The sequence below is a fragment of the Pinus tabuliformis genome, chromosome J (genome assembly GCF_031772625.1).
Source record: "Pinus tabuliformis cultivar Carrire ecotype Pingquan chromosome J, CPIR1, whole genome shotgun sequence".
NCBI classification, from domain to species: domain Eukaryota; kingdom Viridiplantae; phylum Streptophyta; class Pinopsida; order Pinales; family Pinaceae; genus Pinus; species Pinus tabuliformis.
Window position 1 is genome coordinate 165,175,117 of NC_142295.1, and position 26,728 is coordinate 165,201,844.

Below are 26,728 nucleotides of genomic sequence, written 5' to 3' on the forward strand. Positions count from 1 at the left end.
CAGGCTTGAAATACTTATTTTTGAGGACTAATCATTGGTTTTACAGGCCTAGCATTCGTTTGAGAAAGGGATTGTGAGCTTGGTCTCTTGTTGACCCATCAACCTAGCCTTCTAGCCTTGGTCGCAAGGCCTGAAGGCCTTTTTCACCTTAGCCACAAGGCCTAAAAGGGATTTTAGCCGTGGCCGCAAGCAACTGGAGGTCTAATTCATTGTTATAAATAGTCTAAGGCTAACATTGTGGTTGCAGGTGTTTTGGAAGGGTTTTGCTCCTTGTTTGGGGTCCCAAAACAATTTTTGAGGGCTTAAACTTGATATATCACTCATCTTGGCTTGGTCACAGGCCTATAAGGCCTCTCTAGCCCTAGTCGTGAGGGCTTGAAGGTATGATCTTGTCATTTCTGAAGCTAACACTTGTGGTTGCAGGTTTAGCATTTGAGATTGGAGGAGTTATATTAATTTCTCTTGAGCTCCTTACTCGGTGTATTATTTGTTGGAGGAAGTCTGCAAGGCTATGAGGCCTTGTTCCTTTTCCCACCGTAGCCTATTTGTGGACTGTCATAACAATCAGATTTGAAGTAAAGCATAAAGTGGTCTAATCACATTAAAATCTAACAATAATAAGCCTAAAAACACCTAAAGACATCACACATTAACTACAAAGGCCTAATCATTGTTCTAGCTCTTGTGCCTTTTCATTTGTGACTGATCTCTTGTTGACAGTGGGCTGATCTAATTGACAGTAATATCTCTCAAGGTTTGGTGCATTCATCTTTTGACCATTGTGTGCTAAGAAGTGTATTAGATAGTAGATTGCATTGCTTTCTCTCTTATCTTGAGGATAGCTTGTTAGATCACTAACCTTATTTCTTGTGTTTCTCTCTTGTTAGAAGTATCATTGCATGATTAGTTCTTGTTGCATTGCATTGTTTAATCACTGTTAGCAATCTCATCATGCTCATCTTGTTGTGCTTGTAAAATCTTGAAGTTTCTCTTGTTCCTAATTGCTACATTATAAGTGTAAGAGGAATTCTAATAAGCACATTAAAACCACTTTAATAGCATTGCTTCATTGAATAATCTTTAAGTGTTTCACTAATTGCATTTGGCATTCTTGTAATCTTGTGTTGAAAAGTAACATTTGATGATCTTGGTTACAAGTGGTTTGAGGCATTGAAGTATAATTGTATCTCATTGAAGCAAGCTAATCTTGTCATCATTTGCATCTTCATTCTAGTCTAGAAGTGCATTTATTAAAACTTACCTCCAAGCATAAGCTTGGTTGATAGAGATTTAGGGCCACCTTCTCTCCCAATTTGTGATGCTTGACCCTTGCACTGAGGTTAAAATAGGTGACCTTGCAGTTCTCTTGTAGGCAATCCCTTGTAGGAACAAAGGCATCTGGGTCGTTAGAACTCCAAGGTAGGTATTGTTAATGAGGCCTTAGCCTCCTTCCCCTGGACTTCTTTCTACAACCCTGTGTGAGACTTGCTTCAAAACAATTGAGGTGAAGGCTCTCACCTAGATTAGGCATCAAGATCTTACATTCCACATTTAAATTAGATCTTGCATCTCATCTAGGATAGATCTTGCATATCATCTTTGCAGCATTTGTCTATCTGGTAACTTGACGTATCGATCTTTGTTGTGCAAGTATTTTTCAATTCTAAGGCACTGGTCTATCACTGATATATCTCAAATAATCTAATTGTTTGTGCTTATTAATCTTACTTGCCATATAATCCAAATCAAGTTGCTAGGATATTCATCTGTATCTCCTAAACTTGTTGATTTTCAACAGGTTCCTCATCCTTTCACCTTTAGGGACTACCCCCCTTAGCCTGCTTCGTAGAAGATAGCTTAAATGGAGTGAGTAGGGATCAGAGTGACAGTCCCTACTCTGAGCGTTGCGCCTTGGGTGTACACTTCAGGCAACAACAGGTTCCATGAGTAGCATTTCTGTGTGATGGATTCAACACTTTGACCTTCAGAACAAGGGCCCACTCAGGATGTGCAACTGTGAGTTGTATTTTCCCTTTACACGGTTTGAGTTATGTCTTGTATGGTTTCATTTATTTCCGTAGCTGTAGCTGGTGTGTGTATTTCCATTTTCTGTAGCAGCAATCACTCGTTTAAGATTCTGTGACATTGTTTCTTGAATGATTCGCTTTATTTGAATTTCTGCATTCAGAGTGCAACCCCAATTGTTCTAACATTTTAATTCATCAGTTGATAGTTAGTTGAGTTATTTTCTGTTCAAGTTAAATCAGATTTGCATAAACCAATGTCAGGAATTTGTAGAATAAGATTAGTGTTCTTCCAAAGGCACAAGCCTTGTAGTTGCATATACAATGGATGGCATCTCAAAGATTACATGCCACAGTTGAATAAGAATGTCCTGTTGATCTGCATTAATGTTTTCACTTCTTCACACAAGATCCATAACATTTTCATGGATTGAAAATAACAATAGGGTAAAGCAAACTGCTGTTAACATCACCCAAACTCATTTCTCACATTTTACGAAAAACTCCAAATCATAAAATGGAACTAACTTCAAAGCATTCTTACTTTAGACAGCATTCACACTTCTAAGTGGCATTAAACAAATGAACAGTTATATAGATGTCCAAAATCAACATTTTCAATTTTCTTTTGCGAATTCAGGTTAACCATAAAGCTACAATATCTGTGCTATTTAAAGATCAACAATGCTAAAAAGCACCTGCCCCAATCACCCAAGATCGGTCCTACACCAGCAGCTCTGGCTTCTCTGCCATCTTCTGTAAATCCATATGCTATTGTTCCAGTCCCAGCAATCAACACACAACCATGAAGTTTCCCTGCCGTTCCACTTGCCAGGGCTGCTACAGCATCATTGTGAACAAAAAGCTTCACATTGCCTGGAAAAATATTTCTGAAATGATGACAAAAGTTAGAGTAATGCCATGAATCCAAAGTTAACCAAAATGAGAATACATCAAATCTTCCAGGACCGTGAGGCAGACTGCAATGAAAAGAAAGGGAAGAAGTAAATTCCATTGTATATCCATCTGTAGTCATGAGATAAGTGTGCTTTAGTTAAAAGAATGTTACTGGAATCAAGTTCATCCACACCGTAATACATATCATAAGGGACAGGCAGGTAAGATATCTGTTCATCCATTTTTAAATACTCGAAATGGATAATAAGCCAATTCCTAGGTCAACTGATCATAACATGGAAAATGTATAGAATGGAATATCATCAGAGCACACTGAAGCCTGCATATAAATAAAATTTTGTGAATATTTGAAACTTTTACAAGTCATATCTTTCGAGTTAAGGACCATTTTAGGCATTTGCAAAAATGGTGTTGCAACAAGTGAAAGGTTAGCAATATGTCAAAACAGTGCAGTCCAATGTTTGAAAACCACCAGTAAGCAAGATGTGCCCTGGCTTCACCAAATAAGCACCGATCAGAAAGTGTGTCGGGTTCATACTCTAAACATTTATCAGACTTTTTAAAGCACTTCTCAAGCATCAGAGGATAAGTAGGCATAGGTAAATTTTCCAGCACAAGAATCTTCCCAAAACTTTTGCATTTGCAAGTGACTGATCCAATAAATTTCCGTTGGTACCACAAAAAATTCTTAATCACTCATATATTGTAAAGTGTCTCCAACATGTTGGTGTTAAAACATCGATTGTGCATAGACAATTCATTAATTTCCAACACAAATACTTCACAGAATATAGGGATTATCTCATCAATAAGATGTTCTTCACACCAAAACCAACTCGAACCAGAAGGATCCACTTGTTAATCACTTGCAAAGTGCCGCATTAACTTTAAAGCGGTAACTTCTGCCCTTTTTAATGTCGCACTAATGAAATATAGAAATTCAAGGGCATGAAAGTATGTCATCATGTGGATGCAGAATTCAGGGCGGGATCAAGGGGCATAAAAGGTAGCATACTGTGGTCAGAGCATGGAATTGCTGGCATTAAATAATAAAAAGGGCCTTCAAGCCTATTAAAGCAAATTGCTTAGTTAAAGTAAAAAGGCTAAAAACATCTACATTTCAGATATAGATGCTGTTGGGCCATGTATGAAAGGGTTCTCTGAATGATAAGGAAATCCATGGAAAGGCTGGATAATAGAACATAGAGTTCAATCTATTAAAACCAAAGGCACAATGTCATGTCCCTTCTCAAATACATTTGTAACAAGGTGCTGCTACACAGTTTTGCACAATTTTGGCTAAGGAAGAGAGCCCTTCATATTCGACTTAGAGACTTAGGAAGCAATTCGACTTTATTTGGTTGCTAGTGGAATGTGGGGGGCACTCACATGGGAGTTCGAATTGGCCCATTCGAATAGCTTGGAGGGAAAGTCGAATAGGTGGATGAAGGGGCCCACATGAGGCTAGGGAGGCCCAAGGAGGTATAAGGAGGGAGCAGCTCTCATTTTGGATTCATTCTTACACCGTGCAATCAAAATTACTTGATTGTTCGCTCTGCTGTTTAGCTGAGTCAACCGGTTGTTTAACCACAAATCTCTCAAGCGGTAGATTCAACTTCTAGTTCGGGAGACCATCCGTGCCCACCCTAGAGAAACAGTTCCATAAGTATTTTAGGAGTTCCGGGAGTGTGTTACAGCACTATCATTCAGCCACAACAGGGAGTGCGTATTTCTGGCTAGCTGGAGAATACTCAGGGGAAGTTTGGAGCTATCAATGATCAAGCATTTGTCGGGAGAGTTAGAGGATTGGGAGAGCAGCAAAGGGCCAGCCTTTCTTGTGAGTTTCGAAGCCAGCATCCCAGCAGTTCGAATTACTGGGCTTGGGAACAGTGCAGAGGGCCAGTCCAGCAATTTCGTGGAGCTAAGGAGCAGGTGCCATAGGCCAGAAGCCCATCCGGGAAGTCAGGGGATTGATAGCAGAGGTCAGCCCAACACTTTGGGTCCATTTCCGAAAGGATTTATAGGTAGATTCCAGTAGGCTGAGTTTTGCAGTTGCAGCTGAAACTGAGCTCCAAGGGGGTCAAATTTCATAAGTCTAAACCAGCCAATATTGTTTCTGGGTTTTTCTAGGTTTTTGGCAAAGATCACACTCCTGATTTTATATAATTTTCTGGGCAGATCTAAGGGGTCAAACAGGGATCACAACTAAGCCAGCGACTAGGGAAGCTAAGGGGAATTTGGGCCAAAATTTCGAGGTCAACATTTGGCCAATTCCTTCATGGGTTTTTCTAGGTTTAGGCCAAGGAGCAAGGAGTTGAAATCTCATAATTGTCTGAGCACGGGAAGCAGTGATTCCAACCCTTCGAAGTCAGCAGACAGAACAATTTTCTAGGGCAGCGTAGTTCAATTTGGTGCAGCAGTTGTAGTAGCCTTCAGTTCAATATTTTCTCACCTAGGTTTTTCCATGCTTGTACACAAGCCCAAGTGCACCATTCTATTTTACTATTGTATTTGCTCCTGAAGAAGTGATAAAATGGCTCAGCAGTTCTCTATTTCCAGTGTTTCCATGGGTGCTTAATGTATATTTCGTTTTTCTGATCGTTGGATTGTTTGCATGCTTTGTATATCACTTATATTCTTGTTTAGGAACATTACAGTGGTATCAGAGCCATAATCTTGGCTCAACCTATGGGAAAGATTAAAATCAAACAACATGGCGGTCACGTAGAATGAGGTGGTGAGGATACAACAAATGATGATTGATTTGGGGAAGAAGTTTATTCATTCCTCAGTTGGAATCCGAACATGATTGCAACTGATGTGGAGTTATTGGGGGAGAACTGGAGGGCATACCAATTATTGGGTTATGGCATTCAGGCGTCCCTCTCCTTTTAGGAATTCTTTGAACTAAGGGATCTGCACAAACCAATGGAGATTCAGTGGGATTTTGCAGGGATGATGAGAAGTATTAAGGAAAAAGATGAAAGAGTAGTTGAAGGGGCCGTGGTTGGCAAGGAGAGAGTTGAGCATGCACCCATTGATGAGGCACCATCCATTGATGAGGTATTCAGAGTTGTGACCGAGTTCTCAGGTGATAACAATGCACCATAGGTTGATGAGGTGTCGGAAGACAACTCCTCCATTGTTGAGGAGCCGATAGGTATAGAGGCCTCTAGATCTATGATGGAGTTGCCAGACGATAGTCACCTATAGTTGACTGGTGAGCATATCATGCACATCGGGTTGTCTATGGAGAAGCAGTCGAAGGCTCATGTCGAGGTCGTGATGGAGGAGGATGCGCAGCCATCCCTTGGGCTAGCCTTAGATGAGGGGCAGCATAGAGGCCGCATGTTGGGTTCTCAGCACAGTTCACTTCAGAGGCCGACTAGTAGGGTCTATAGCATTATCAACCCACCCGTATGCATTGGATTGAGTGAGGCCGAGTTGTCTAGACGTACCCGAGGGGGTGGACAGGTTAGCAAGACTGAGCTGAGCATGAAACCACATCAGCTTGGAGGGCTTGTTCCTTCCACAGAGGATTACACATTCGATCTCTCCCTTGGGATTGGATGGCGAGAGGTACTGAGTTGGTACTCAATGGAGCAGGTTAGATGGTTGGATACATCCATGGCCACATGTCAGCAGAGGCCATGGATTACCAAAGGGACTGGAGGGTCGAACTGTTTTTGGGATCCAGTTGGGATTTTCCATCACATCATAGAGTTGGTAGGTGATGGTAGTAGCTATGTGACGGACTTGACACTTGAGCGCACCCACATTTTTAGATCTCCATCAAAGCCCCAATCAACACTAGTGACAGGATGGTTTGACAGGCGAGCAAACAAATTTCATGAGTTGTCTTGGCATATTGATGGTGCGTGGAGTCACAGGGTGACTAGCTTACTCTGGCAGGAGTTGGTAGGAGAAGGCGACATCGACAAGCTATCAGACAAGGCATGGTATGGAGAGAGTGCTCTCTTACTAACATATGGGATGAAGGGAGTATTGAGGACAGGCACAGTAGTGTCATTTTCGTTAGCATGCGGGGAGTCAAGCCGCTCAGGTCTTTCAGAGCAGGTGGGGGGATGTAGCCCACATCAAGGAGGGTGTACTAACAGAGAGGTGGATATTTTGGCCCAAGCAGGATACTGTATGTTACAGGGTGGTACGACAGTGTGCAGTGGTACACAGGACTACACAGAGTTATGTCATAGGGTTCAATGTTATGTAGAGGGATGCAATCTGATGCATACACACCCAATGTTAAGCCATAACATCCAGTGGCATGCAGGGCTATGGAGCAAGGAGCAGGTGCTTGCAGAGGAGCATGGAGATGCAGGGTGGTGTGTCGTAGCATGGAGATGCAGGGTGGTGTGTCGTAATATGTTGGACTACGTTGTGGAGTGGGAGTGCCTCACATCGCATTGAGTACATGTGGGGAGTGACAGATACAGTGACACAGACGGGACACAAGTCAATACAGGATGGCATATCCGTAGCCAAGGGTATCCAGCGATGTACAAGGGTAGGTCACAGTGTACAGTGGCATGTCTAGGAGTACTAGGATGATCGGTGGTATGCATGGGTATATGGTGTCGCACAACAAGGTCTTGGAGTGTTGCCTCCAAGGAGACCCTTGGACGGAAAAACCGGGCATACCTTTAGGCATAGTTCACCCAGGATCAACGGGGACACAGACGAGCGATACTTGATGCTATCCGGGGGGGACTCACACGCCTGACCCTCTTCTATATCCCTCACAGGTGCAATCGATTTTGTTGTCGACTTTCTGCACTCTGGGCATGAGCCGCAGAGGACGAGGAGCTCACTCGAGATATCTGGGTGACACTCAGCGCACTAAGGGGGAGACTTTTCAGCAGTGGCATTGGGTTGTTGCGTCAATTGACAGCCACAGATTGGGGGATGAGGTGATCATATGCAGGGGTGGCATATCGTTCATCACCGAGCCTACGTCTAGGGAACTAGTCATGAGGGAGACATGTGTCACTCTTTTCTCAAGGCATGTCGGGACCATGCATGAGCAGAGGATACCGGGTACAACTGAGGTAGTTTCCCAGTATGTGTCCAGGCTCCAAACCTTATATTGGCACATTATCGAGAGGGCGGATGGCAGACCCAGGGGAGATGGTTGGCAAGGACAGGAGGGATCCACGTACCTTGAGTTGACTACAAGTATCAGATACCCATCTTTTGGTTGCATTTTGGGGGTACCTCTTTGGCACACATGGCTTCCAGCAATCTTCAGTACTACACAGTGGTAGGCACAGGGCAGATTAGCATGCATCAGATTAGCCCACGATATATGGAGCCTATATAGTGATCACATGCAAGGACTAGAGACGAGGGCCAAAGGGATTCCATCGATTGACAGGGCTATGATGCAGCAAGTCTGGCTATGGGATACAAAGATTCAGTAAATCGATAGATCACTCGTGATGAGCGGAGTCGTGGCAGAGAGTGATATAGTTCGCTCTTGGGATGACACATGGGGGTTCACAGAGGGTTTCATCATATGGGGAGGCAGATATTCTCTGTTCCTGCATAGGTTCGCAGTTAGATTTGGAGGGGTAGGCCTTGGTGCCATGGAGATGCCCAGGCAAGATGTGTCTCGCCTCTTTCAGTGTTCCACCATCGAGTTCCAAGAGAGGAGGATACTGACTGCGCACAATGGGGAGTATGACATAGTTAGAGTAGCGCAACGTCAACATGGTGGCACCACTCTGGGACTAGCAGGGAACTGGGGCATCACAGCTCTTCACAACTCAATAACCTTTAGGGATGCATTGGCTACCGCAGGGGGAGATCATACAGATCTTCCATTGGGCTTTAGCGAGTCAATGATGGAGCAGGGGACTTCTAGTACTTTCATCGGGCAAGATAGTGAGTGAAGCGAGGGGAGCTTCATGTTGGACAGGATTGCCTAGGATCGCGGTATTGAAGGATTCTTTCATATTATGACAGTGCAGAGGTCAGGCACGATACAATGGCACATCTGGGACCCTGGCACATTTTGCAGTGACAGTGGGGAGCAACAGTTAGAGAGGATGCTTGCCCGGGCATTGCTTGAGGACAACCGATTTTTGGTGCATGGAGGAGCTTGCTAGATGCGGATGTCATCTAGGAAGGTGAGCACATTTTGGAGCACCCAACTTTGAGGTTGCTTGACGGCAAGCAACAATTGGGCGGGGAGGGTTGTCATGTCCCTTCTCAAATACATTTGTAACAGGGTGTTGCTACACAATTTTGGCTAAGGAAGAGAACCCATCATTTTCGACTTAGGGACTTAGGAAGCAATTCGACTTTATTTGGTTGCTAGTGGAATGTGGGGGCCACCCACATGGGAGTTCAAATTGGCCCATTTGAATAGCTTGGAGGGAAAGTCGAATAGGTGGATAGAGGGACCCACATGAGACTAGGAAGGCCCAAGGAGTTATAAGGAGGGAGCAGCTCTCATTTTGGATTCATTCTTACATTGTGCAATCAAAATTACTTGACTGTTTGTTCTGTTGTTTAGTTGAGTCAACAAGCTTTTTAGCCACGAATCTCTCAAGCGGGAGATTCAACCTCTACTTCGGGGGACCATTCGTGCCCGCCCTAGAGAGGTAGTTCCATAAGTATTTCAAGAGTTCCAAGAATGTGTTACAGCGCTACCATTCAGCCACAACAGGGAGAGCGTATTTCTACCTAGTTGGAGAATACACAGGGGGAGCTTGGAGCTATCAGTGATCAAGCACTTGTCGGGAGAGTTAGAGGATTGGGAGAGCAGCAAAGGGCCAGCCTTTTTTGTGAGTTTCGGAGCCAGCATCCCAGCAGTTCGAATTACTAGGCTTGGGAACAGCGTAGAGGGCCAATCCAGCAATTTCATGGAGCTAAAGAGTAGGTGCCATAGGTTGGAAGCCCATCCGGGAAGTCAGGGGATTGATAGCAGAGGTCAACCCAGCACTTTGGGTCCATTTCCGGGAGGATTTACAGGCAGATTCCAGCAGGCCGAGTTTTGTAGTTGCAGTTGAAGCTAGGCTCCAAGGGGGTCGAATTTCAGAAGTCTAAACCAGCCAAATTCCTTTCTAGGTTTTTCTGGGTTTTGGGCAAGGATCACACTCCTAATTTTATAGAATTTTTTGGGCAGATCTAAGGGGTCAAACAGGGGTCCCAACTGAATCAGCAGCTAGGGGAGCTAGAGGGAATTTGGACCAAAATTTCGAAGTCAGAATTTGACCAATTCTATTGTGGGTTTTTCTGGGTTTAGGCCAAAGAGCAAGGAGTTGAAATTTCATAATTGTCTGAGCTCAGGAAGCAGTGATTCCAGCGCTCTGAAGTCAGCAGACAGAACAGTGTTCTGGGGTAGCGCAGTTCAGGTTGGTGCAGTAGTTGTAGCAGCCTTCAGTTTAGCATTTTCTCACCTGGGTTTTGTCATGCTTGTCCATTGAGGCAAACCCAGGTGCACCATTCTATTTTACTATTGTATTTGCTCCTGAAGAAGTAATAAAATGGCTCAACAGTTCTCTATTTCCAGTGTTTCCATGGGTGCTTAATGTATATTTCGTTTTTCTGATTGCTGGATAGTTTGCATGCTTTTTATATCACTTATATTCCTGTTTAGGAACATTACACACAAGTTGAGTCAACATTATATTTGATGAAGTATGGTGATGGCGATAATCCTCTATGAAGTACTTACATTTAATCAATCATAAAACAAAGATGCGCATATATATAGAAGAACACATAAGGAATATATACATTGATCTCTTGAAGGTTCAAAACATATAATCTTCTATGAAGTACTTACATTTAATCAATCATAAAACAAAGACACGCATATATATAGAAGAACACATAAGGAATATATACACTGATCTCTTGAAGGTTCAAAGCATATTACTGAGCATAGCTGAAGCTTTCTCATTAAAAAGGTAATAATATAGTGGCAAGAAATGTTAGAGCATGCATATTCATATATGTACAGCATAAGCACCCTTAAGCAATGCATCTGATTAGTGTGCATATTATGGGGCAGTATTCCTCTTTCCCATAGTGCATGCTTTATTGATTCTTTGTATACATTTAGTGGTAATGAATCCCTATTAATCAACTAACAGATAGTGGCTATCAAGATAAATTTTTTACACAGACGACAAGTCCCACGTCATTTTGGAAGGTCGTATAGCCGATAACTAAAATTCCAATGGTATCCTAAGTAATCAATCCATGATTCAGCTTGTGGTCCTTTTCATGAGACAATATAGTGGATGCGTTCACACTTCTAATATATTCCTACTTTTCTCTCTCGTACTTATTTTAACTACATTTTTGCCTTTTATAGGTGACTTAGTCTCAATTGATCACTCACCTAACTTTCTATTTTATATTAGAACAAAACAGTGACTTGGAAAAAGATTCTCACCCTCCACTCAATTCTGTAATCCCATGTATCTAATACAATATAGAGTGTATAGTATGTCTATAATGAATATACACATTGATCCCTTACTATATTCCTACTTTTCTTTCTCATAGTTATTCTAACTATATTTTTGTCTTTTATAGGTGACTTGGTCTCAAATGATCACTCACCTAACATTCTATTTTATATTAGTACAAAACAGAGACTTGCACAAAGATTCTCGCCCTCCACTCAATTTTGTAATGCCATGTATCTAATACAATATAGTGTACAGTATGTCTATAATGAATATACACATTGATCCCTTGAAACATTAAGGGAATTTTGAGGTCAAAAATGGTCCTCAATACAAAAAATATACTAGCAAAATTGTAATGTTCCTTCCTAAATTTTTCTAATGTTGGTAAAGTAAATTTTAAAAATTTTGGTTAATACTAGCTCAAGGCAAATTTTGGTGAGGAACATAGGAGGAATGTTTTATTTGCATGCTAGTGGAATATGGGGCCCACATGAAATACGCACATGGGAGAAAGGAATTCGAATTCCTTGGGGAAAAATCGAAATAGTGGAGGGACCCACAAGGAATGCATGGCCAGCACTTATAAAAGGAAGGAATGAAGGAGCAAGAGGGGTCTTTTGTCTATTTGAAAATCGAAATTGCCTTCGCTATTCAGCTGAGCCAACATTATGTTGTTTAGCACAAGAGCTTCCCAAGGAGAGAAGCTCAACCTTTCTTCGGTGGACTTCGAGTGCCACCCAAGGAAGGCTTTCTTTCACCATCGAGACCAAAAGAAGCATCATTCACAAGTCACACACATAACACGCAATTCAAGGACCACCACTGTGCAGAGGGAGAATTTCACCGGTTATTTGTGGAGCAAGGTTGTAGGGAAATTGTCTGGGGAAGCTACAGGAGCAACCTTCCATCAGTTTCAGGAGTGTAGAGGCAGATTACAGACCAAAGGGTCATCCCACACGCAGTTCTCTTCTGTCACACGCAAGACTGCATCATCTCCTCTATGACTGCGCAATCATTGGAGTGAGGATCTCTGGGGTAGCATTGTTCAGAGGAATTTGGAGTTGGGGAGCTGGGAGATCACTTGGAGGGCCATTAGAGGAGGATTGTTGGAGTTGGGAAATCATAGGTGGACAGGTTCAGTCACAGCAACAGAATTAGAATTTGGAAAAGGGCCAAGCTGTGAAGGGTCAATTTTTGAAGGTTGGAACCAAGGGAAACCCTTTTTGGGTTTTTCTGGGTTTTGGGCAAGGATCACACCCCCAAATTCTTAGAATTTTTTGGGCACTCTAGAGTGGGCAAATCAGGGGTCGAAGTCAGGCAACAGTATAGTTTTGGAGCAACAACGCAGTTTTCTGGAGGAGCTGGTTATTGCAGCTATTGGGCTTACTCGTATTAATCACCTGGTAATTGTAGCTTGCCTTGTGCAAGCCCAGGTGCACTTACTCCAACTCTTTGTACCACAATTGATATTATTAATAAAATTTTGGCCAATTTGGGGGATTTGTAGAAATTTTTGGTTCATGTGTATTTATTTCTGAAAATTTTTGTGTTATTGTATTTGCATGTCTTTGTTATCATTGTAAAATTTCCACTAAGAATATCACAAAAACCAACTTTAAAAGAACCAATAAGATTCAAATTAATGTTATCATCCCCAGGGGTAAATATTTTTGGAGAAAAAGAAGAAAAATATTCTTTTAATTGTATCTTCGGCTTATCTCCTTATAGGTTTACTCAAACGTCAGGTGTAGGCACCCGTTGAATGCAGAATTTAATTTTGCATCTAAGTTACAAGAAAATGGGACCCCCCTCCCCCCATACCAGCCGTGTTTTGGTACAGAAGCCTTGAAATGTGGCTGAAATGCATTTCATACACCAAACCCCACGTTTCAACATCCATATGGCACATGTGGGATGGTACAACATGCTTGTGTGGCGCATGTGGGCCGAATGCTAATTATTTAAAAAAAAAAATGTATGAGGGGTTAGCCTAATATTCAACCCTAAGACCCTACTAATGCTATGCAATTGATTATAAAGTTAAGAATATCCTATGTAATTAATGGTAATGTGAAATTCTTATATCCTTTTACTTAAAAATTTTAACATTACCATTAATTGACTAAGGATGTTTGAGAGTGGTTCCAATCTCATTGGATTGCATATGGAAAAAGTAGAATTTTAGATCCCACTCCAAATCCAACAGACATAATATTTTTTTAGAATTTCAAAATTGAGGGGATTGTAACGTTTCCATTGGATTATGTTGTGTACGTAGGTATGGAACTAGCATTTAATCAAGAGCACCAAGCCATATATGTGCCTTAAAGTTTCAGTATGATTTCCTATATATATATCACATTTCCTCGTTTATTGATTTTTGGGGGTTCATGTTTTCATCATCTTCCTGTTTCAGATACGCATATGTTTCTTTGTACCAAGCAACTTAATTCCGCATCTAACGAGCACCCAATTTGCATACTTCTGAGGAGACCCACACTAAAAAAAGTTGAAAATACAAGAGGTATACTGAAAAGTATGTAGACTAGATACTCATTGGATGTGGAATTAAATTTTGCATCTAACATGCACATACATTTGACATTTGAGTAAATCTATAAGGAGATAAGACGAAAATACAATAAAAAGTAGTTTTCTTTCTTTTCCTTTAAAATTAATAACTCTTATTATATCATTTTACTATTTTCCTTAGGAGGCCCATTTTGGACCTCAAAATTCCTCTAATGGTTCTAAACTGAATACAAAGCATGACGCAAAGTTTTCTAGTTCTATAGGTAAATAAGAGAGAGGCTAGGAATAGCACATGTTTTCACATCTACACCATAAGCACACTTACACAATGTAACTTGTTTGTGTGCCTATTATGGGACATTATTCCTCTTTCCCATATCACAAGCTTTGTTGAATCTTCATATATATTTAGTGGCATCACATCCCTACTAATCAACTAAAGGATTGAGGCTATCAATAAAAAGTGTCTACACAAAAGTCATATAACCAATAACCAAGCCTCCCAATGATATCCTAAGTAACCAATCAATGGATCAACTTTCTCTCAGTTTGATAAGACACTCTAGTAGAGGTGTTCCCACTGTGTATCGACACTTTTGTACTGAACAGTCCAGTCCTATTGACATACTTTTGGTCATTTGTTGATTGCTTATAAGCTTACCTTATCCTATCTTACTATCCCAACTCTATTCCACCTAATTTCTTGTGTTTTACAAATGACTTGGTTTCAGTTGATCACTAACACGACTTTCTATTTTATATTTAAATATAAAGGAGAACTGCTCAAAGATGATCATTCTCCTCTCAATTTTGTACTACTATAATCTATCTATCTAATACCATGTAGAGTGTACAACATGTGTATAGTCTAACAATCTACTTGGAATAAACAGTGCTTGTTTATTATGAGATGACAGGAAATATCTACAAATATGTAATAAAATATTCAATAATAAGAATGACAACTACAATGACTTGTGATCATGTATAAATACACATTAACTGGTCACAAGGCTCACTGGAAGTACAACGCAACGGATTGAGGGATTTAACCCTTAAATTAGCCAAGAATTTCCTTTTGATACTATTACCCACCAAAATGGGTAACCCCATAGGAGGAAATTTTTCTCCTAGATTTGAGAGCAAACTAGTCAACCAAATAGCCAGCAGCCCCTACTAGCCACCATTAAACGATGATATGCCATGCACCTTCGTTATTTGCATCAACCATGTCCCTCTCACCATCCGGCATTTGCACTTGGATTAAGGTGGGTCGCTATTCAAAAGGTGGTTTGATCACTTTACAATCTGGTGCTTATACTTGTTTGTTTTCGGCATTTAATATGAATTATTGGGCAATCTAAAAGATTGTTAGACCTTGACCATAATTTTGTTCTCTCTCCTTACCAAGGGGGTTAATATTTGACCCTAGACTAGTAGGACCTCCCTTAAGGCCCTTTGGGTTATAGGAGGGGAATTACTTGAAAATCCATGATTGAGATGTCGTGTTGCATTTTCCTATACCATACTCGACACTTTTCATGCCACATTACAAGCCCTATATCTCACCTCCATTCTTTGGGCACAACTTGTCGTTGATTCTTTGGGATTTGGCACTCATACGTTCACATATCTTGAGTAGGGCCTAGAAATTTTTCCCTTGGAGGTTGATGCAACTTTAAAAAAAAAACATATCATGGCCACAATGGAACAAAAAAGAGAAAATCAAAATGCAAAACATGGTCAGGATATAAAGATTAACACGTGGCCAAAAGCCTAACATGAGCTCTACCTCCATGATATGGCCATCACACGGTTCCAGAGCACATGATGCTCCATTATATCAAAAGAAGGAACCCTTGCATGTCCCAACCATGATAAGCAATAAACTGACTTATCTTAAAAGAGGTAATAAAATTGCTACATCATAAAAATCATGCTCTAACCCTTGAGCTATAAGCAATAATACAAGGAATAATCAAGAAGAAATAAAAGGCACACAATAGGGGTGGAAAAATCAGGCCGAGTTGGTATCTCATACATCCGTGAATGCTCCCTCCTTACATCCATACACTCAGGATGTGGACATCCCCATCAACTGATCCCTTTGACCATGTCACTTGAAGGATGGACAAGGAAATTCCACTTCCCCTTAGGTGTTGAAAGCACCTAATAGGGTTGTTCATTAGTCACCACTAGCAAGAGAGAAAACACCTTCGTGAGGACTCGATCTTGATTTTGGAAGGGGATCTTTTTTTGAAGTATTAATATGCCCTTAACATTCAAATTTGGTTCACTTAGATGCATTATTGGTCTTAGTCTCTGATGGATGGTTGCTTTCACTAGAATCCATGTTGCTTTTGTCATGTGGATCACTACAGCCCAGGGCTTGGGCACCCACTCCACAGGTACCCAAGCCTTTCAGAGAAGTACATGGCCTAAAAAGGTGTAGTGTTGAGAGACTGGAGCCTCTTGACAACACTAGCAGATGACACATGTCCTAGAGTACCTCCAAGACCCAGGACGTTGGTCAACTTTGACCTGGTTTTGAGGATTCTTCATGATGACACCAATAGACCTAGTATGCCCCCAAGTTGGCCTTGACACAACCTGATGGGCAGGAGTTGATTCAAAGCCCAGATGAGGATGGTCTCCCATTGAGAGACTAGGGAGGGCTTGTTGCACCAGAGGAAGCCCTAATGCTAGAGAGAAAGAGGCCTTATTTGACAGTTGGAGATCCATGGTGACCACTTGATGGCATTCTAGCTAGAACTTGGGACCCCATAGGAGACATTCAAGTGGATTTGAGGGCCAATCCCTCAAGTTTTGGATCATCTAGGCATTTGCATACATTTTGACACCTCAACAGTGAGCACACTTTGGCATGGAATTTTCAGCCCTAATTAGGCCTAACGTCAACAATTTAAGAGGTTGTTGCTCACGATTGTGGGCAAATTTGATTTATTTTGTCATTAGCTAATGGGTTGGCTTGTAACCCAAGGTCATTTAACGTCAAACTTGATTTTAAGGGCTTCATTGAGCTAAAATAGTTGTGTTAAACCTCATATAAGTCGAGGTTAGCCACATTTCATTTTAATGATCACTAGTTATAACAAACCCCCTTCCACCCATACTAAGGGTAGAATAAGGTGTTACTATCATTGACCCAACCTCCAATGTCTTGTTACCAGTCATTTTCCAAACTCCTCAAAGCTTAAAATAAACATCGTCATTGCGTCCAACTCGTCAAGCCCTATTTTGTTCTAACATTTCCAGATCACTCACATCAAAATTTTAGGTTCATCAAGAGCTTTCTGGCAAGATAAATTTCTCCTCAATCCAACTCCCAAATCAAAAGATATGGCCATTTAAAGGTTCGACCAATAACTTCTTGCCATGTCAGTGGCCCTACCACATGGCACTACACTGCATGCCATGTCATCACCAATGGGTTCATATTAACGTGTTTTCCTATACTAGGCCACTATGGCATAAGCCACATCATCACATCGTGGCCCCCACTGGATTCCCTCCTCCATGGTTTGCAGATTGTCGAATTCCCATTATAATCAAAATTTCGGCCCCTCGACCAAGTCTCTTAGCACACTACGGTACCACATGGTAACCAGACCCGAGGGGCCGAGACAGGAATATCACCTTAAGGGCCAGAGAGATCTCCGTCTCCTGGCCGATCAATCTTTCTCCACTACACTCACAGTGACCAACCCGAGGTTTGAAACCCAAGGATGGGAGATTTGTAGTCGCCTACTGGTAATATCTTTGTCCCCCAACCTCCGTTTATCTCGGCGCTCTGGGCCCCTACCATTTTGCACACCACGCTCAACACCCCGAGGTCTCGAGACGGAAATATTTACGTTAAGTACTAGAACCAATTCACGTCACTATCAATCGTCTAAGACTCATATACTAACAACCACCCCAATGCCCCTCGATGGCGTTCGTCTTCGACGGGAAAACTTATTGTTGATTGCCAGAATTATCTTTGTCTATGTGATAGATCAGGGTTTTCTCCATTAAATTTAATTTTGGCATTTCCAAGCATAAGGCCTCCATTCTTTGCGACCCTCGCGACATTAATTGTTGGGAAATTAATTCTCGCTTCCTCCCTCAACACTTAGCAGATTTCACTACCCCTCTCTCCTAGGCATATATATATATGAACCTTCGCCAAGGCTTCTAGCACACAGTCGTGGCACCTATCCTTCTTGAGCTTACTCTGTTATGAATATAATTCATATAAAAATAATAAGTATAAATATAAATATAATAATAAAAATAATAAATAATTAACTAATGGTTAGTTAGTTAGTGATGAAAAGGCATGTCTTAGAGACATGACCATTCATAAAAGGGCACCTACCTAGGGTATATAAGCAAGCCCTCGTGCTCATTTGTAATCATCTCATATCTCATATCTCATCAATTTTTATATAATATTTAATATACAATTACTATCCTATTATGCATGTTTATGTCTTCCAATTCTTTTGAATATTACTTCACTGCGTATACAAACCTTGTTCGTTACATTGGTATCAGACCATTCCTCTGAGTAGACGAACTTTGTTCGTTACATTGGTCTCGAAGCATTCCTCTAAGTAGTCGAACTTTGTTCGCTACATTGGTATCAGAGCCACGATAGCTGATCACCAAGCCTTTGGCCATCAACCTCCTATCAACCTTGTGGTTGTGTAATTTCAAAAAAGGCCTTTAGCCATTGACATTTCAATGATTCTAGTAAAAAAAAATAGTTGGATGTAAATTTTGAAAGAGAACATTCTTATATATAAAAAGGTTCTACACTATTGATAAAAAGTGCATGATAAAGTCAAATGGGAATCTTTCCAAATATCTTTAAAACTATATGTAAGAGAAGGAAGAGTAGATAAGATTATATTGATTCCTCATTAAGTGGTTTACAACCTCGTGGTTTTAGCAACCCATGGTAATTGCCCATGGTATTTTCAAGGTAAAAGTAAAACAAAAGGAATACAAAATATCTTATGTGAATGGCAAGTTTTACTTTTTACATGGAGAAAATTAACCAAGTTAAAGGCCCATAAGAGGACATATATTTTATATTATACCCGAAAGAGGTGAATAGCCACGTTTCACTAGAGTTATAACTTTTCAAAAACAAAAACAAAAAAATTATAAATATATATAGAAAAAATAAGTTTATAAAAAAATAAAAAATAAAAGTTAAAAAAGAAAAAGGAAGTTAAAACAAAAAGCGACTTGTTGAGAATATATATATATAACAAATAAAAAAATAAAATAAATGACCAACGAAGGTTATCAAGTCAAGAAAAATGGAGCCTAATTCGAAAATAATGAAGGAAGTAGTCAAGATGAGTCCCACACAACAATCACTATTTTGGACTAAATGTCCATTTTGTTTAGACGAAATTGGATATACTTATATTAAAAAAAAAACAATTTAAGATGTCCAAGGTGTGGAAGATTATTTAGTACTGAAGAGAATAACGATAATGAGCAGATACAAATAAAACAATTAAAGGAAGAAATCACAAAACTTCAACAAAAGAACGAAGCATCAGAGAAGAAATATAAAAATCTCGAAGATCGGTTTCATGAAAAATCAACAAAAAGTAATGAGGAGATTTTGCGCCTCAGAGACCATAATCAAAAATTACTTGAACAGGTCAAAAAGTCCAAGATTAAGAAGCAAAAATTAAAGCAAGAGAATGAAAGTTCTAAGGAGAAATTCAATGAGAATCTATCGAAGAAGGAAGAAGAAAATTTGCGTTTAAAAACTCTGAATCAAAGGTTATTAGAATAGATCAAAAAATAAAGAAAAAGATACTAAGGACAAAGTCGACAATTCAAAAAATGACGAACTTTCACGTCTAAGGAATCATAACCAAGCCCTACTTACGCAAATTAAGAAGCTTAAAGGTGACAAGAAGTCACTAAATGACAAGATAGAACAACTTCAAGAAGTAGTATCGAAGTCTCTAGTCATTTCAGTCCAAGTTGAAGATAAAGAAATAAATACCGATCTAGTGAAAACTATAACTCAAGCAGAGGATAAACCTGCTGAAGTGAAGACACACGCAGAAGTTGCAATTCAAATGATGGACATTCCAAATGATGATTCAGTAGCCAACTCAACAACAACAATGCCTGAAGGAAATCAAGAACAACCACTAACATGGTAAGGGAAAGTCTAACCAGAAGAACTATTTATTGACATCTAAATCACAAGAGAAGACTTTCCAATCAATCTACGTACCAGTATCACTCAAAACATAAACCACAAATTTATTTTCCCAAGAATACTGAAGTTCGCAGAATCCAATCCTACAATAACTATTCATCACAAATTTTCAGAGATTAGAAGATTCCACAGAAAATTAATCTAGGATACTCTAATCAGTGCTCAGTAAGACAATTTTGTCTATCACTCAAAGCATCATATCATCTTGTATCAACGAAGATGAAAGTTTAGAGATGAAAAGATATTCTCAATAAGCTTTGAGGACAAAGCTTCTTGAAGAGAGAAGCAATATTATGAATATAATTCATATAAAAATAATAAATATAAATATAATAATAATAATAATTAATTAACTAATGGTTGCCCGCAGGGGATTGGTCTCGTGGCCAGCGAACAGTCTGCTAAGTCGTTCGTGCCGTTATGCAGGTCACGGGTTCAAGTCTCGTCTTAACCTGAGGGTCGTTCTTGCGGGCTGAGCAGTTCCTCCTAGCGGTTATAGTGGCAGCCGGTGGGATTCGACCCTGTGTGACGCGAGTACGATACCACCGCCGCTGCCGATTCCACTAGATATCAAAAAAAGATTTAATTAACTAATGGTTAGATAGTTAGTAATGAAGAGGCATGTCTTAGAGACATGACCATTCATGAAAGGGCACCTGCCTATGGTATATAAGCAGGCCCTCATTCTCATTTGTAATCGTCTCATATCTCATTTCTCATCAATTTTTATATAATATTTAGTAAATAATTACTATCCTATTATGGATGTTACATCTTCCAAGTCTTCTGAAAATTACTTCGTTGCGCATACGAACCTTGTTTGTTACAGACTCCTGTATTACATATGGTTAAGTGGGACTTCATCGAGGCTGTTAGCACTCCACCCAAGCCTATCTCTCTTGAGCTTTACAATATATGTATATATACATATCTACACACATAGGGTTGTTGCAACACTTAGTCGCCTATGCTACCCCTCTAAGCTTATGCTTATATTTATATATGAACATAGGGACGTTGCTACACTTAGCCGCTCAGCAAATCCCTCCCACACTTAGGCTTTGTCTACTGGCTTATAGCACACATATACGTAGATATGTGCTTATACCCCACTTTCGACACTTAGTCAATAAGATGTCCCACCTGAGCTTACCATACATATGTATGACTTTACACACAAGGACTCCCTCAGCTATCTGCCATACCAGACTATCTCTCCTGAGCTTGAATAATTAAGCCATAAGGTCGTATCCTTGGCTTATAACAGTGTCGCTACCTCTCCTGAGCTTATATGGGGTTTAATCCATCCCAGTCACTATGTCCATTACAGACACACAGCCACACACAGGTATAAATATAAATAAGGGAAAAACATGCTTCCCACAAGCAAATCACACAGCATAGGGCTTGTTGTTACCATTTATTTTAATGCAAGAGATTAACCAGACCACAGAGATTCACCCATCTCGTATACTCAAGAAATTAGATTGAATTTTAGCTCAGAAATAAACACGGAGTTTGGCAATGTTCCATCAAACACATAAGAGTTAACCCACTCCCTAAAACCATGAAGGAAATAACATTTCTCAACAATCAATTCATGCATTAAACACACAGTGAGCATTTATACCACGGTTACAAGCACATAGAGCTAGATGAGTACTTATCTTATAATGAAGAACCTGGCAACGAAGACTAGGACTTCAACTCTCCACCCAAGCTTGCACTGCAATCCTTTCTTGTTGCCAATCACACCCAAGCCAAATTTAGAGCTTGAGGAGGAGTGCTTTTATGGAATTAACCAATGTTGCCAGATGAAACAAGGAGTCCAAAGACTATACCATCTCCACCAACGAGCTATTTAGGGAATCCAAAGATGACTCCATCTCCACACTTCACTCAGTACAAGGAATCTAGAGTTTATACCACCTCCACCCTCCAATCAATACAGGGAATCCAAAGGCTATACCACCTCCACCCTCCAATCAATACAGGGAATCCAAAGGCTATACCACCTCCACCCTCCAATCAATGTAGAGAATCCACAGGCTATACCACCTCCACCCTTACGTCAATGCACGGAATCCAGAGGTTATACCACCTCCACCCTTAAACCAATGCCCTTAGTAGCTCCACCTTGAACCAGGAATCCAGAGCTCCCTATAAAGAACCAAACACAATACCTTCAGTGGCTCCATACTATATCGGGATCTAGAGCTCATTAAATTAATTGCTCAACCTGCAACCAAGCAAAGAAGGTGCCAAGACGCTCCTTGGCTAGGAATCCAAAATGGCAGGGCCTCCACCCAAACCAGGGAATCCAAAGAGTCTTTGTCCTTCACTTGAGAGATGCCCAACCTACTCTTCTCTGCTCAAAACCAAAAAGGATTTTTCCTTTCATCCTGCCTGTGTGTTCTCTTCTCTTTAGTTGCTTAGCCACTGCTTCAACACACTAAGTATTCTATGTTTCCCCTGTTATGTGTGCTCTTCTCTGTGTATGTCTCTCCTACATTGTTTCCAGTGGAAAACTCCCCTTCTCCTAGGTTTTTTCGTTCTCTGCTCTGCATGAGCTCCTCCCCAGCTTGTTGTGACTAAATCCCTTTCTCAACAACGCTCTCCTGTTCTCTCAAACCTCCGTAGGGAATCTCCCCACAACCCCTCTATCATGTTAGTCATTCCTCCACTGCCTGATGGAGGCGGTTGTCATCTACTTTCCACCAATCGAAATCCTCCTATCATGGAATCTGTTTTTCCTTACATGTGGTCATGGGGGTGTTGTTATGCCAACTCCCCACACCACTCCCTGTTAGTCATTCTCGACCTACTTCTCGCCTACCAGCGCAACCCATCTCCTTTAATTATTTTGTCCCCTTTGCGTGTGGGCTTGCCCAAGAGAGGTTTGGCTCTAGTCCTCTTTGCCTCTAGCTTAATCAATGTGTAGTCAACCTCATTAAGGAACATCAATCCACTTCCCATGATTGTCATTAAATAACCAAGCTTCCTCCAATTTCCCAAGCAAACTCCCTCGTCAAGCTTTGAACCTATGTCCCATATCTCAACCCATTTTTAATTAGAGCAAAATGATTATAATCTTTACAATATGAGGGGGTTTAACCAAGGTTGTCTCAATTGTGGGCTAATTTAGTTTATTTTGTCATTAGCTAATGGATTAGCTTGCAACCCAAGGTCATTTAATGTCAAACTTGATTTTAGGGGCTTCATTAGGGTAAAATAGTTGTGTTAAACCTCATATAAGTAGAGGTTAGCCACATTTCATTTTCATCATCACTTGTGATCTAATTTGTCCCTCTTAGAGATTTCCTAAAATGTACCTTGTATCTTGTGGAGATGTGATCTATTGAGGATTTTTGCTTATGGAGCTATTCTTTGGTATTGGAGATGTCATTTTGGAGCAATAAAGGATTGATTCATGCATTCTATCTTGTAAGTTTTCCTTGTATTTGATAAATCTTTATATTTTATAGCTATTGTATGGAATGGTTAATTGTCTGGGGTTTCTATTTGCTCATTGTTGTTGAAAATTATTCTATGGAATCTTAGCAATAGTATTGTATGCATTACCCACTATAGACTTTTTATGACAATCCCATGAGTGAATCTTTCAACTAGCTCTCCTCATTGACTTTGCTCCCTCACAAAAATGATAGCTAGGGTTTGAAACCTAGGGTTTCATATTTCCCTTACTCCTTGCTAGGGTTTAGTATTTTTCTCCTAAGTTAGGAATCCCATAGACTCCATCACCCAAGGTCAAGGCACTGGCCTTGGTCACATTGTTGATCACTCCAAAACCTTTATAAACTCACTCCTTTACACCCTAAAACCTAATTTTAGTGTCTTAAGGGAAGTTGCTAGCAAGGGTTACAACATCTGTTTCATCTAGGGTTGACCACGTTGCCTAGTGAAGGGATTCAACACTTGGTTGTGAGGTATTTGCCTCAAAATCAACCTCTTTCCATGGCTAATTTCTCCATTTTAGGGTTGATGTCCTTTTCCCTAGGTAAATTGTGCCCTAGAAAAGCCCTAGTTTGCCCTAGGCTTCAACTTGAGGCTTGTTGAAGGCTTCTTGTGCCATAAATTGAATGCATACATCTATTGTAAGCCTTTTCTTGGCCTTGTGATCCTAGATAAGCCTATTAACATTGCTTATTCTTTAACCCTAGGTCACATTGTGCCCTAACTTGGCCTTTTGGAGGATGCGCATTACCCTATTTTTGCTACTTGAACCTTATTCCTAAGAAGAACATCTTTCTTTGCTCTATCATATCATTTTTTCCTTGGACTAGATATATCCTTAGGTGACCTAATATATGGATGCCTCCTTTGTGGTACAAGTCCACTAAAGAGCAGGAGGTAGTGGTTGTGGTGACAATGAGCCACACCTCATATTGTTGTCCCTTGGTCTAGTTCTTGTCTTGTGAGCTCCCCTTACAAGACCTGCTAGATTTGAGGCAACAGATACCAAATGGAATATACAACCAATGTTAATTACAAAGAAAGTATATCTGCAAATATATAATAAAATATTTAATAATATGAATGATGGTTACAGTGAGCCTTGTGACCAATTAATATATATTTATACACTATCACAAGACTCATTGTAATCATCATTCATAGTGTTGAATATTTTATTATATATTTGCAGATATACTCAATCAATTTGTAAGAAACAGGGATTGTTCATTCCATTTGGTATCAAAGCCAGATTCTTGGGCAATTTGTGGGTTAAATCCCTCAAACCACCAGTTTGTATTGTCTACTGCACATACCCACTCAGCTGCCACATTCTTCCATACATCCTTACCACTTGTCTGTCATGCCTTCTCTCATTCACAGTATGTGTGGGCATTTTCTCCAAAATGTAAACCCAACCACCATCATCCATCATAGAGAAACTCCCTAAAGAATCCAATGTGAGTTCCTAGGAGGAACTATAAAAGAAGAGGTTGAAAGATGTAGATGGAATTCAGAATTTAGTAAAAACAATTGGGAAGGAAATTTGGCATAATTGTTAAGGATAGTGTCAATTGGGAAGGTGAAGAATATGGTCATGAGGAGATTGAAGAAAATCAAGATAACTGCGTGAACAAAAGAAAGTAAAAATGAAAAAACCATAGACAAAGATAAATTTACTAACTCGGATTTCAAATCCAACCTGAAATGTGAAATAGACGAAAAACACAATGATTTCAAAGAGGATGCTAACAAGAAAAAGCATATTATTATTACAAAATGAGCTAGATCACTAGATAATGAAACTCTAGATAGGGTTAAGACACGTCACTAAGCACAAAGAAAGTTACACATTGTATGACATTATGAAAAATATTCGACTGTGTCTATTGCAGAGAGTTACATCTCCTCAAATAGTCTTTAAGAGATGTAACCAACCATTCAAAAACATGACTCTTGTCCAAAATCCTAAAAGCTAATAATAGCATACTAGCTAAATTTTATTACTAATGTGACTTTATTACATTAATAATATTACATTCTAACAAATATGACACATATCTCTTTCTCAAAATGATGGTGATGAAAATCCCAAACATAAAATTAGTGAAAGGTTAAAATGTTTCTCTATATTAAAATATCAACTTCTCGCCAATGTAATGTCCTAGGGTGATTTTTGTCCTAGGGCTTCTTATTCACTACGTTTTTCAACAGAACAAAAGTTTATTCATTCATACAACAGGAGATGTTTCTTCATATCATTCAATAGTAGCAATATACATGCATGAATAATCTAATCATTAATTATATGATATTCCTTAGTTCCACAATGAATGGGACTGACTGTCCAAAACCTAAAATGTATAAAGTCACTATGTAACGCACAAAGTTCGTTTACTTGGAGGAATGCTATGATACCAATGTAACAAACAAAGTTCGTATACTCATAGGAATGCTCTAATATCAATGTAATGAACAAAGTTCGTATACGCAGCAGAGTAATAGATCAGGGTCTGTGGCTCAATTAGACTCTCCAAGATCTGCAGCTCTCCAAGTTAGATCTGCAACTCTCCAAGTTAGATCTAACAGGTCTGCGGCTCTCCATCACCTGAACGTGCAAGAAGAGATTTGATTACGCACAGGTCTGTGGCTCTCCATCACCCAGATGACTCCCAGCTTCGTGAAAATAGATGTTGGCTCAGTTTTGTCCATCTCTGGGGGGCAAGCTCCTGCCCATATCGTCATTGAAGCCCCAGCTCTCACTATCCAGGTGGTCCAGGCCTCACTCGATGAGGCTTTGAAGTTCTCTGAAAGTGCCCTAATCTGTCGATTCAATGGTTTTTGGCCACGGCTGACAGCTCTCCACAGTTGGATCTCGGAGGTATGGAAGCCTCTAATTCCTGATGCAATTAATATCTACCCCTGTGCTAGAGGTTTCTTTATAGTAGATTTTGAAAACTCTGAAAGCAAATAATGTATTCTAGATTTCGGCCCTTGGTTTTGGGAAAAATCAGGCCTATTCATCAGGCCATGGAACCCATCATTTGATCCCTCAACAACAGTGATAACCTCAG

At 40.2% G+C, this 26,728-nt stretch overlaps 1 protein-coding gene across 1 annotated transcript in view; it reads right to left on the reverse strand.

Moving 5' to 3' along the window:
• The window catches only part of LOC149226193 (Actin-like ATPase superfamily protein), a 275,955-nt gene that overhangs the window by 179,101 nt on the left and 70,126 nt on the right, over nt 1–26,728 (reverse strand). The window contains exon 3 of the mRNA XM_089377426.1: nt 2,723–2,914. Coding sequence (XP_089233552.1) covers nt 2,723–2,914 — 192 coding nt within the window. The remainder of the gene's footprint in view (nt 1–2,722; nt 2,915–26,728) is intronic.